Genomic DNA, 13,424 nt, shown 5'->3' with positions numbered 1-13,424 from the left:
ATCCTACCCTTCATTTGGAAGATTTTTTGCTATAAATGATGCATTTATATCTCTTCTTACCCCAAGTCTTCTGTAAAAAGAAGGAAAACCCTAACCCAAGAGCTGGAAGAAGATGAAAGTAGGTAAGTGATCAAGGGCATGATCTCACAGTCTGTGGATTTTGCCAGTAATCTACATTTTGGAATCTCTGTCCATGGATTTACCACACTGCACTTTTGGGCTGTGCTGGTACTCCTGCCCTTAGGACTGTGCTATGAGCCTTTCTCCCTCATGCCTTTTTCCTTCTCAAAAGTAATCAAAATTATCATGAATTAATCAGCTATCTGTTTCACAGGCTCTGGGAAGAGTGGCTCTGACACAATTGTAGTAGCAGAGGAAGGAGAACAATTGCAGTTTAATTCACGAGAACTTTCTAAGATGATGGTGTTGCTGAAGCCCCTGTCTTTTGAAACTGTAGCCTGAAAAGCTCACATGGAGAGTAGGGTGACATAACAGGATTGCATACTTAGGAAGTGCGAGTATTTGGATCTTCCTGGAAAAGAGCTATTACAATTGAAGGATTTTTCCATGTTAGCTAGAGCAGTGATTGTATTTGAAAATTATTTTTCATTCTTGTTGTGGAAGACTTAATTTAGCTGGTATGTGTAAGAAAATTCTTTTGACAGCAGCCCTTTCAATTTGTGTGCCTTGAAGGCACCAATGTGCAGCTGCATGGATGGTAATCCCATCTGTCCAGAGCAAACTGTGGAAGAGGATCATGCAGAAATGTGGTTAGAACAAGCTTTAGCTGTGGCTGCTGCGTGTTTAACCAGGCAGAGTGCTCAGGGGAGATAAGCAGTACTCTGTTCTGGGCAGTGTTGCTGGGAGAAGTGCTGGGGAGGGTGTTTAGGCTGTGCTCAGTGTGGGTGAGAGACCAAGAAGTGACAAGGGGGAGGTGGTGGCAGGGGCAAAGGTTCAGAATCTCCTACAGTTGAGCATTTGCTCCTGGGAACCAATTAAAACTACTTCTAACAAAAGAAACCCCCAAAGCTAAGGATTTGAAAATTGGACATTAAATTAGTAGTTCAGGCATAGCATTATCACTAGATCATTTTATATGGGGGCCAGAATTGATGAGATGATGCCCTAACAGCTGGCTTTGGGGACTGACTGATAGTGCTGCAGCTGGAGGAACAAGTCCTATACAACAAGCAGGATCAGAAGGGATTTTGTGCCCCTATAAATGCTGCATTTAACTAATGGCTTGGATTTAATCTGCTTCTCATTGCATAAAATAGGCGGACATTTTTCAGGCCTTATTTTCCATTAACTTATAATGAAGAGTAGAGAAGTCAAAAGCCAAAAGCCAACAAATGATGTTGCAGCTGGTGTTTGCATTTCGTGGACATTTGAAAAACTGCTGGCTCCCGTGGCCTGAGCAGAGCCTTTCTGCTCTGGGCAAGCCAGCGGGACGGGCGACTGCCGGGCCAGAGGAGGCCGCGCTAGGGCTCGCCAGAGCCCGTTCACCCCTTCCTCCGGTCACCCATCCCCGGCAGCTGCCCGCGGCCACCTCGCACCGCCTCGTACACGGGCTCCGCCGAGGGCTCCTCGGTCCGCGGAGCAGGAGCCGGACCCCGCGGCGGGGGCGGCTCCGGGACCCCCGTGAGGCCGCGCCCGTGGCACGCCGGAGCACGAGAGCGGGCGCGGCGCGGGGGCCGCGGGCCGCGTCCCTTCCGGGGGCGGTGCCGCGGGCGGCGGCCCCAGCCGGGCTGCAGGGAAGCGCCCGCCCCTGCCGCCCCCGGCGCGCTAAGATGGCGGCCGCGGCTCAGGCGCTGAGCGGCACCGGGCTGCTCCTGGCCGCCGCCGCCCTCGCCCTCCTGGCCGTGGCCATCGGCACCGACTCTTGGTACGAGACAGACGCGCGGCGGCACCGCGAGCGCTGCCGCGGCTTCGGCCACAAGCGCAGCGACCCGCCCGGCTCCATGTCGGCGCCCAGCTCGCACCTGCCGCTCCGCGCCCGACCCCCGCGGGCGCTGCTGCCCGGGCGCCCCCCGGCCCCCGCCCCGGCCGCCGCCGCCGCCTCCGCCGCGCTGGACTCGCACTGCGGCCGCCGCTTCAACTCCACCGTCTCGGGGCTCTGGAGGCGCTGCCACCGCGCGGGCTACGAGCCGGACAGCGAGGAGCTCATCCGGAAAGGTACGGGGGCGGGGGGCGGCGGCGGCCCCGCCGCTGTCCGTGGTGCTGAGCGCGGTGCCGCCGGGGCTGCGGGCGGGGCGGCGGCTGCCGCTGCCGGGCGAGACCGGGCCGGCGGGCGGGCGGGATGGAGCCCGGCGGGCCCGTGGCTCCCGGTGTCCCCGGCGTGCGGGAAGCGGCGAGCGCGGCCCTGACCCCATCCCGGGGTCCTGTGCGCCTCCTCTCTGCTAGAAATGCTGCAGTGCTGGGTGGGACCGCGTCCTCAGAGAGCCCCTTCGGGGGCCCAGTGCACGGCCTGACTCTCGGTGGGCGTCCTCCCAACCCCGACACTTTCTTCTAATTGAGCGCTGAGAAACGTACAGTGTTGTTTATAGCGCTGCGATTTTTGCAGCAAGGTGAAAGGGACCTGTTGTTCCCATTCTAGCGTGAGGGAGTTCTCACTGCTGCAGTAGATTTCCAGGCTCTCGTAGTGGCAGATGTCACTCAGGGCCCCCAGGGTGAAAGGAGAGAAAGCTATGGATCTTTTACTATTGTGGCACATGGTACAAAGCCAAGTAGGCCATGAAGTATAAATAAAAGTCCTGTATTTGATGGTACAAATAGCGTAATGGGCTGACCCGTGAAGCCAATGGGTTATGTATGATTAATGATAAATAACAGGACTTAGTGTTCCAACAGGTACATATTAGCACAGAGAGAGTAGGAGTTGAGAAAAGTGCTTCCATTGAGGCACAAAATGGAAATGCTATCTTAAGAAAGCGAGAGCAGTTTTTCAGCTTGGCTTCCAACTGTGACGCCAGTCCTGCACAGCAGAGGCTGGATAGACTGGCACTGTGAATCTCAGCTCGTCTTTGTCCCTTCTTTCCAATGCACAGCAATGACTCTTACTTCTCGAAACTCTAGTGCTGTGTGCTTAGCTTCTTTCTCTCTTTATTCTCCTAGAATCCATTTTATGTCATTTCATTTTTATTTCCATGCTGAACTTCTTTCACTAAAAGGGAGCTCATTAATTTCTTTCTGTTAATTGTGGCTGTCATGTAAAATACCTATCTATTTTTTTTGCTTCACATCAAGCAAAATGCTTTCAGCTCCCACTGAGATTAGCTAAAATGGGGGAACAGGTGGGAAGAATACTAGTTTGGTCCTCAATATTTCTCTTTCTTAGGTATTTTCCCAACACCACAACAAGTCACATAGAGAGTCTAGAGTCTGCATTCTACATGCAGGCCATTACAGGGTGATGAATGGTCTTTCTCAGTGTTTGATGGGTAAAACTAGAAGGACTCTAAATCCAAAATGTTTTCTGTCTACTTTATTTCCTTTTTTCCCCCCAGCTGTTCTAATAAAAGACCTTGCCTTTCCCTACAAAAAGCATTGACCCCCTTATATTCTTTGCCTGTTAGATCTGCAGTTGCTACTGTAAAGATTTATGTTTCATCTTATAGAGGGAAATTATTAATAATAGTTATTGTAGAATCAGATCTTTAAATAGATATGACTCTCTTATCCCATCTCCTGACCTGCTTTACTAGCAGCCTCTCCTCATTCCCACTGTGTCTGTCTTTTCTCTGACAACTGTGATTAAGCAGCCTTTTCCGACTGATGGTCAGGTGTGGCTGCATCTGAGCTGTTCTCTGAAGCATGATAGCAGATCTGGCACTCTGGCACTTCTGAAAAAGAAAATCAGGTATTTTTTCCCCTGGTGTGACCTGAAGATTGCTCCTGTGCACTGCTGTAAGTCCTGCTTCTTCCTCAATTTTCATTAAGTTTTCAGCTAGCTCTTTGGTGATGTGTGGTGCCTTTCCTTATTCCTAGTATTCCTTAATCTAGGTATTTTTTATGGTCTTTTAGTGGCAGAGGAGTAAATTTTACTTTTTCTTGCAGTTCTGTGGTAATTTTGGTTTGGGTTTATAGTCTCCATTTTTTTCTAGTCTCTCTGGAATAAGATTTCTTTCCTTTCTGCATCTCTCATGAATTCTGAATAAGTGACTCAAGTCCATAAATACACTTACCCATATAGATAATTCCATGATTTTCTAGTCCTGTATTTGTCTACTGCTATTAATACAAAGCAGTTTCATGGAAACTTGCATACTTGAGCATTGTAGGTAATGATGCATGTACAAGCATCCATTTATATATCTAGGATATTAAAAAAGGCAAAATATATTCACTTAATATATTTAAAAAGAAAAAACTAGTCAGAAAATGTAGTGCAAAACTGAGAGGTGGGAAATGTATAAGATGGGAATGGTGAGGTTTTTCTTAAAATGCAATATGACTATTCTGGAACTGTGAAAAAATACACAGTTGCATTTTAAAAATACAATTAAAAGGCAAAAGAAGGAATTATGTAAAAGCCACATGGGGAAAATGGAGATTAGCAAGAAGTGAGAGATAGAAGGCAAAGAACTGAACCATCTGGTGGAGAAACTGAGAGGATCTCTGTGCACATATGGGAGGTTCTCAGAGTGTAAGAACATGAGCACTACACGTCATCTTGTAGAGCCTGTGCTATGTGGATTCCACATTCAGTAACTGATGCTACAATAAAAACCATCTGCATGGACTGTTCTTAAGTAGTAAGGTCCTGCAGGAATACATTATATCTTGTTTAGGGGGTCTTCTCTACCTATTAGTACAGTAAAAAAGTGTTGCTTACAAAATGGTGACAGCAGAAGATGATGAATTGGGAAAGATCCATTCTTAACAGGCTGCTTTGGATGACTTGGTGAGCTCATTGAACAACATACACTTTAACATCACTAAACTGAAGGAATTAAAAAATAAAAGGTTCATCACTCTTGATAAACCAGGCATTTTATTGCTTTTCAGGATTGCTCTGAAAAGTCTCTGGGGTGGGACTGACACATCTCATATATACTGAAAAGACTTCTTGGTACCACAGTGTAGCTGGGAAAGTGAGGAGAACCACTGGATGCTTAAGCAGAGGAACACAACAATCTGGGGCCATAGTGAGGCCATAGTGTCTGGCTGATGGAAAGTGGGAAGAGTTACAAGATTGCCTGTGAGATCTGTAGAGGATCTATTAATAGTGGTATGTTTCATAAACTTGATTTGTTTGGTTATGGCCCTTAGTAAGTATGTTCTGTCAGTGTGATCTGTAAGAGCTCTTGTGGTATTTTAAAGGACAGTTGATTCATTTGATCTAGTGGCCCTTGGGTGACACTGTGGACAGAGTGGATGCATGGCTGTGGTGCTCCTTACAATCCTGGGCAGAAATGTTAGGAAAATGCCAGGAAGCTTCAGTGGCCAATTGGTCCTGGGGCATGAAGGAGGGGAGGGCCAGGCCTCACATGGTATTCTTTAATTGTTAACTGGCCATGGCTGCTCATGGGCAGGAGAGGGTCTCTCCCAGCCGTGTGAGAGTCAAACTGCTCTGATACTGGGCCATGTAGCAGAGTTGAAAATGAACCTCTCCATTTTTTTCATAAACTTCTGGCACATTGTATAAAGAAAACACGCATGTCTCAAAGTTGGAGACAAAAACTAAACTGAAGATCAGGGTGTGCTAAGCCCAGGATTACAGACTAAATGTATCACAACAGGGTTCATGTTTCCATGTTTCTGGTAGTTTAGGAACAAGGGGCCTGTGCTCTGCCTGGGTATCTGGCTGGTCTAGCAAGTATCCTCTGACCTTTTCCATCCTTCATCTTCAGTTAGGAGAAAGGACTCTTCCAGAGACACTCACATGTACTCTTCCAAGGGCTGTGTGAGTTCCAAGGGGAACATGTCTGCAGTTGCAGTCCTGAGGAGTAAAAAAAACCATGTTGAGGACAAAGTGTTAGAAACAATGTTGTCTGTGAGAAGGCACAAGAATGTAGCTGGGCCATGAAAGTGTCAGTGTGACACTGCTGGATGCCGTTCATGTTTATTTTTTAATCAAGAAAATTGTACATGCAGTGTAATTCTCACAGTGTTCTGTTGAAGCCCTTAGAAATGCTAGCATCGGGCTGTCCATCTAAGCTTTTTCTTGGATGTGTGCTTTATGGTTAGCTAATGACCTGGAGGAGAAGGAGGCACCTGCCTCCTTCTGTCCTGTATTCCCAATGTACTCATGTGCCAAAACAGACAACACACACTTGTTCACCACACGACTCTGTTCTGTTCAAGCCCTTGCCTGAAGGCAAAAGTTTTAATTTTGGAAGGGTTTCTTATGGTGCTTATCTGAGTGTGTTGTAAACAAAAAGGAAATCACTTTGCTAGCAGGTTTCTGAAATGGAGGGGAGGATGCTGTCCCTATTTTGTAGACTGCATTTTCAGGTATGTAAGGCTCAGATCCAAGGACTTAATGGAGTACTTTAAAACACCTTCTACTTAACAATAACTTTGGGACTGCAAACCTGATTTTGATTTTTAATTTTTTCCTTGAGTACTTAGACAACAAGGTGTTGTATGACTTTAAATACAGTCCTGTGGAGCACCTGGCCATATTTGAGTGCATGGCATCTCTGCAAGTGAGAGCTAGAGATTCACTCAAAAAATAGGAAACACATACTAGTGATGGCAAATGCAAAATTGAAGTTCTGAAGGTTGCCTGAGTGTGTGTTAAAATTTCCTGAGAGAAAATGGCTTAGGTATTCAGCTGAGATCACACTCACTACTTCTTCAGGTCCCTGACTCTCTTGCCTGCCTATTTTAACTTTTCTAGAAAATCTGCAGAGAGAGGCCTCCCTTGTTTTGCCTATAGTGACTCATATTAGAGTGGGTCTAGCCTGTGCTCTTGGGAAAATGGAATCTTGTTGGAAAAATGGCTTGTGCTGGTGTAATCAAAGGCTGTTACCAAGCCTATGGATTAGAGTCAGCACTGAGCAAAAGCCCTAGAATCTGTGCACTCCTGAGCTTTTTAGGTTTTTTGCAAATTTGCTGTTTTAATATAATTGTATGTGCTAACTATATAAAATTAGTACTTTGAATTCTGGGGAAGAAAGAAGAAAAGATTAGGAGTACAGTTTTTAAACCAGAAGCAGAATGAATTGATATCCAAAAATTTTTAAATAACCAGTTTTGTATGGGAAGGTGGAGAGGTTTTTGTTTTATTTTACATGCTAAACTCTTGGAATAATAAAGCAAATGTTTTTCTTAGTGACGTCTTAGCTGAGATGTACATAGCTTTGATCATAAGGGATGTGTGTCTGTAGTCTTTGCTTTTTCTTTAATGAGCTATAAAAATAGTAATCCTTGCTCTTCTTTAAAATGCTGCTTCATATCTACTACTTTTATGATCGGGAAATGTAAGTGCATAAATCATACTTTTAATGAATGCAGTGCATTATAATCTGACATCCGATGTCATTCGTTTGTTCTATATACGTATTTCTCAACAACACATGCAAATCGTGTCCATATTGAAATTGAGTTCAGTCAGCAGTCACAGGTGAAATTTGATTAGATACCGTGATGTGTTGTACATGGCCCAAGTTCTTAACTCAGATGTCTGCAGGCTTTGCAAATGAACTGGCACCCTCTGACACTGGGTTTTCTTGCTGATCATCGGCTCAGGTGGCTCCACAGCCTTGTCCTGAGGTAAGTGCAAGGAGGGAGCAGGAGAGGGCCACTGGCTGCAGGTGAAGGGCAGCACCTCTGTGTATTGTGTGCAGCTGGAAGTGCTCTGTGGTGCTGGGGAAGCAGCAGGGAGCCACAGCAAGGGAAGGGGTGGTGGCAAGCACAGCTGAGAATTGGAGTCTGCTTGAAATGGGAGGAAATGCAGATCACCTTTCCCTCCCTGGCCTGATGGCTGGAATTGCCTGGGCCTCTTATCTGCAGCTTCTGATCTTGTGAAATGGGGGCTTCCTCTTTGCAGGTCCTTGCAGAAACCAGGTCAGTACAGTCCCAGTGAACATTGTAAGAGAACAAAATGAAGCTTCTCATTGCTGTAGGAGCCATAGAAAGCTCAGTTCTTCTGGTGGGTTTTCTAGTGTCTTTTGCAAAGCTGATCACTGAATCTGCAGCTCCCTGATAGTGATTGTTCACCAGCTTAATTAGCTCACTGGCCAGATGATTTTTTGAATGGTCCTTCTGCTCCAACATTCAAATAGCAGTAATGGCCCTGTAGCCACTGTTTAAGAGGAACTTTTTCTACTATTTAGCTCTTCTGTTTGCTCTCTTCTACTCCACCATCCATGTTTATTCTCCCTCAATTTCTAAATTAAAAATCCCTTTCAAGAAGAGCATGCTTGTAAGTTCACATTTACATCTGGGGTACACTTTTCTTTCAGCTATAATGGAAACATAGTATTCTACTTGGGTACTACTGTTCATTGAAAGTAAAGCAAAGAGCCAATGACTATTGGAGTGAATTCAAAAGATTCTCCTATGCAGTTCACTTTCCAGCATTCATTCAAAATTTTCAAAGTGTTACAATTCTGTCTTCTTAGAGATGAAGCGGTCCAGTTGGTGCTTGGCCACATTCTCGTCTCCTTAGACATCCCAAAAAAGATCATAGTTCCTCTAGAAAGCTTTTGGAGATGTTTTTCCTGACTGTCATTACTGTTTAACTTCAGCTGTTGCTTCTTGGAAAGAGCACCTGGCTTCTGCTTTACTGGTATTTCTTTGTAGGTTTTCTCCCCTCCTGATCCCAAAGCCTTTTTTGGCTACATTTGCCCTGTTACTGAACAAAGCCTCCCCTGTGCAAGCTCTGCTGGGCTGGCCAAGCCAGCAGCAAGTGCAAGGCCAGAGGGGTTTCATGCTGTTTCATACTGCTGTCTCTTTACAGGAGTTATTCAGCGCTGCACTGCTGTGAAGTACCACTACACCTCCAGCTCTCTGCCTCGCAACTTACCCATCAACATCACCAACACCATCCGGCAGGATGAGTGGCATGCGCTCCGTAAGTAGCCCACAGCAGGGCTCAGGAATGTTTGGATCACAAGATGCCTTAATGCAATGCCAGCCAAGGGCTCAGAATCACCTCATCTAAGCATGGCATTGGGCTCTAAGCATAGATACAGATTGATTAGTGAGGAAATGCAAGCAGCCAACTGTATGATTGGAATGGGACATGGGTTTTGGAGAGGCTTAAAGCTGGGAATTCAGGAATACAGATGTTTGTAGTGAATTTCAAGGTGTCATCATATTCTGGATCTGGGCACAGGCAGTTCCTAGCTGGCTTACAGCAAAGGTGTTGCATTGCTGTATAGAGCCTGTTGTAATTTCCTGTGTGCACATCAGTGACCTGATGCAACCCCCTGGTGACCAGTTCTTTTAGGGAACATGTCTATTTGTCTTTGCACCAGCACCTGGCCCACAAGCTGCCTCATGCCCAAGTCCTTCCCACACAGATGACTGACCTGTACCCTTTGACTAAGAATGATTTAATCAGTTTTTTTCTATTCCTGCTTTTCTCTGTTTTTTTTGTTCTATTGCTCACATAATTCAAAATAGACCCTGTCATGTGAGAGTCAGCACCAAGGAAATCCTAGTTCAGCTGGAGACTGAACTAGAAGACAAGAATAGCAATTTTACGATAGCAAAGTGCTGTTCATGACACTGGTAGCCAGGCTTTTTTTTTAGAGCTTGTTACTGGAGTTGTTCCCATAATACTGTATTGATCTGCTGTCTGCTTCAGTCCTCCCACTATTCCTCTTTTCAGTTCACACTATGTGCCTCCCATGCACTAATCCTTTAGTCCTCTCCAGTGTCCCCTCTTGCTTCTTTTGTTTCTATTTTCAGCAGAAAATTTTCTCCCCCAACAGACTCTATCCCAAAGAAAGATGCCACACCAAAAATTAAAAAAAAAGCCCTTGCCATACTAACATGAGTTTGTGATGCACCCCTGCTGTCCCATACTGGGGAGTATTTGGCTGGTACTTTGGATCAGAACAGAAACGCTCTCCAGTTGCACAGTGGCCAGCACAATGGAGCCATTTTAGAGGGATTCCTTTAGTTTCAGTGTAATGGACAAACTATCTACTCAAAGAAGCTATGGGAGGAGCAGTCCATGGTTGAAGTGTAAACTTTAGAACCAGTAAATCCACATCTGGCCTCTGCACTGGCTGTTCTCTCTAGGTAGTGCCATCTTCATGTCTTTTGTCTTTTCTCCTTTTCCTTCAGATCTGCGGAGGATGACAGCTGGCTTCATTGGCATGGCAGTCTCCATCATCCTGTTTGGGTGGATCATTGGTGTGCTGGGCTGCTGCAAGCAGCAGGAGCTCATGCAGTACGTGGCTGGGCTGCTCTTCCTAATGGGAGGTGAGAGCCTTTCGCTTCTGCTCCTCAAGTCACCACATTCAGTATTGCTGCCTTGTACAAATAAAAGTGTCAGCCCACAACAACTACATGAAGCAGTTACTTAGTGCAGCAAGCTGTCAGCACAGTGCAGTTACTACTTCCAGCACTGGGCAGGACCTGTGCTTGGATGGGTACGGGTACTGCATGATTCTCAGTAGACCCTAATGTGTGTGTATGAGCCTTCTGCTCTAGAGAGTTGGTGTGTAGCCATGGGGACCATGTGCACAGTGAGCACAGTCCTCTGGCTTGCTCCAGGTGTGCAGCCTGTGGCTCCTGTCAGACAGCTCAGCCCAGTTTTCCCTAGGAATCATAACAAACATAAGTTAATGTGGAGCACCTTTCTGATTCTCAGAGATGCTTAGGTCTTCATGTAATGATGAAGTCCAAACCAGCCAAGACTGGGAGAACATTGGCCCAGTGATAAGGATGTGAGCTCAGTCCCTGCCAGAGGTGTTACATCTGTTTATCCTGGGTGGGATCAGACTATCCGTGTGGCCAAAGATTTTGATTTTTCAACCTGAAAATGGCAGGATAGACCTGGAGTCTAGTGTACTAGTGTATATTAAACATACTAGAGTGCCTTGTGTCTTCTTAGGCTTTTTTATCCTCTATAAAGGTGTTCAGTGAATGTGTAGCGGATGACAAAAATCTGGGCACGCTTTGTAGGCCTAGGGTACAGCTGGCAGAAATGTGGGCGTTCCTAGTGGAAACCAAAAAGTGCTGCACTTTGCAGCCCTGGGATTCACTGAGCCAATTATCTTTCATAGGAGAAACTGCCCAAGTACTGTCTGGAACCTGGTAACATTAGGCACTGGAAATAGTCTAAGGAGAATCAAAGGATGATGAACTATGACTGAGTTCAAAATTGCAATTAAAGGTATTAAGGTAGTACTGGTTATTTGTGAAGTGAGGTATCCTGTAGTCCTACATATTTTCCTTTTTTTTTTTTTTCCTCTGCCTTATACGGAGAGTGGCTAGTAGGACTGCAGAAAAAAAACCCAAGGGTGATTCTTGATTTTTAAAATTCATGACTTTGAAAATACTGAGGGAAAAAAACAGAGCATAATTAACCTGTCTGAGGGCAGTGTAGAACCCTCTTGCTTTTCTCCTGCAGGTACGTGCTGTATCATCTCACTCTGCACATGCGTAGCTGGGATCAATTTTGAGTTATCCCGCTATCCTCGCTACGTCTATGGGCTGCCAGAGGACATCAGTCATGGCTATGGCTGGTCCATGTTCTGTGCCTGGGGGGGCTTGGGCCTCACCCTGCTGGCTGGGTTCCTCTGCACATTGGCCCCATCACTCAACACCTCCCGGGCATCCGTACAAAAACCCAGACAAGAAAATGGGGCTGTGTGACCCGAGAGAACGAGGAGAGACTCTGGAAAGTGCAGCCTGGGCAGAGCTGTGGGTTAACACCAGGAAGAGGTGGCATGTCAGCGTGTGGAGAGCAGTGCCAGAGCTGTTGAAATGCCAGCCCATGGGACGCTGCTACAGCCTCCAGTCGCAGACACGGACATTGCAAGTAACTCCAGGTTTGAATTATTGGCAACTTGATCATTGATGGTTTAAGGGGGACAGTTCTTTCAATTTGTTTTTCTTCTGTTTACAAGGGATCAAGTCCAAGATTGTGTCTTTTTTTGTGTTGTTTTTTGAACTGTACCTCCATGGTCCTGTTATTGTCCAGTTGTAAGGGATGTTTACGCACCAACTCTATTGCTGCAGGTCTGTGTAATTCAGACCCAATTTAGGGCAAGGAGCTAAGCGAAGTTGGCTTGAACACTTTTGCAACAGGCATGTCTAGTGTTGGCTCAGGCCATCCTTTCCCAAAAGAACCTTGATCTAAGCTGAGGTTTAGGCCAAAGAATTAGCCCATTCTTAGTATTAATTTATTTAAATCAGAAACCTGTGCTATTCCATGCTGTGGATTCAGCTATTTACTCACTACTCAAACTGTTTCCAAAAGGAGCTATCTGTATCTGAGCAGCAAGACTCCAAGAAAACTCTTATGGACTATGGGAAAGCAGAGGAAAGTTTTTCTCAGCTTCTTACACAGTGAAGGTTACTCATTTGGCTAACTAACATACCCTTGTTTTAATGGGGAGATGTATGCAACATGCAGCTTTTAACTATTCTATCAGAGTTACATTTTTCAAAATGTGTCAATAGTTTGAGCTGCCAGGATCAACTTTCACTTCTGAACTAACTTCTGGGTGCAACTCCTGTTCTGTGAAAGGAGATGAGTAATTCTCCCTGTGCTCAAATAACAGTACTGCTAAAATAGCAGATGTACAGCCCCCTCTAATATTAGTGTCCAAAGGAACCACAGTGTATTTTCCTCAGGAACATGTGGCTTCTGCCCCTTCCAATGTCAAATGCCCTGAGCGCAGCGTGTCAAGAACATGCATGGTCTGCTGGAACAAGATCCCTCTCCAAAATGAGCACTAAGGACCTTGGTACCAGCACAAGTACTAGGGCTAACTCAGGAACATCAGCCAAAGTACTTTGGAGTGCATTTTTCTTTCATCATCTATTCTTTTTTTCCTTCTCACATCCCTGCCCCTCTCCCAAGTGTCCAAAAACTGCACAGGTGAAGATGAGATGGCCAGCATTTGGAGATGTTTACATTGTATTTAAAATACAATACAGTGGCATGTAAGATACTTAATGCTAAAGTCAGTGTATTTATGAAAAGTGTAATTTTTAAATGGAAATTGTAATTCTCAACTGGCATTAAAAGTACTGAAAGACTTGCTCAGTGGATGAAACCTCGAATTCTTTATGACTAATGACCTGACTGATTCCCCAGAGAGCTCACATACACATACCAGCAACAGTGTTCACATACCAGCAGAGGTGAAGTTCAAGTGACAAAGTTAAAACATCATTCATGTGTGAATTATGTTTACCCTTGAAAAGTGAGTGTTCAAAAGTTTCCAGCTCTAACCTGGCTGTAGGCTGTTCACTGGCTGCGCAGGCACGAACCGAGGATGCTGTCTGAG

General features: G+C 45.6%; 1 protein-coding gene and 1 long non-coding RNA gene across 2 annotated transcripts; both read left to right on the top strand.

Moving 5' to 3' along the window:
* Positions 1-1,340: 1,340 nt before the first annotated feature.
* On the top strand, positions 1,341-13,177 carry LOC100220107 (transmembrane protein 178B). The gene is made up of 4 exons (XM_030274180.4): positions 1,341-2,175; positions 8,909-9,022; positions 10,246-10,383; positions 11,537-13,177. The coding sequence occupies exons 1-4, from the start codon at positions 1,353-1,355 to the stop codon at positions 11,779-11,781; spliced, it is 1,320 nt and encodes a 439-aa protein (XP_030130040.4). The 5' UTR covers positions 1,341-1,352; the 3' UTR covers positions 11,782-13,177.
* Positions 2,186-8,395, top strand: LOC140684278 (uncharacterized). Its single transcript, XR_012056322.1, has 2 exons — positions 2,186-3,906; positions 5,008-8,395. It is a non-coding gene; the product is annotated as an uncharacterized lncRNA (long non-coding RNA).
* Positions 13,178-13,424: the final 247 nt, after the last annotated feature.

The sequence above is a fragment of the Taeniopygia guttata genome, chromosome 5 (genome assembly GCF_048771995.1).
Source record: "Taeniopygia guttata chromosome 5, bTaeGut7.mat, whole genome shotgun sequence".
Classification (NCBI taxonomy): domain Eukaryota; kingdom Metazoa; phylum Chordata; class Aves; order Passeriformes; family Estrildidae; genus Taeniopygia; species Taeniopygia guttata.
This window is presented reverse-complemented; position numbering and strand designations above follow the sequence as displayed.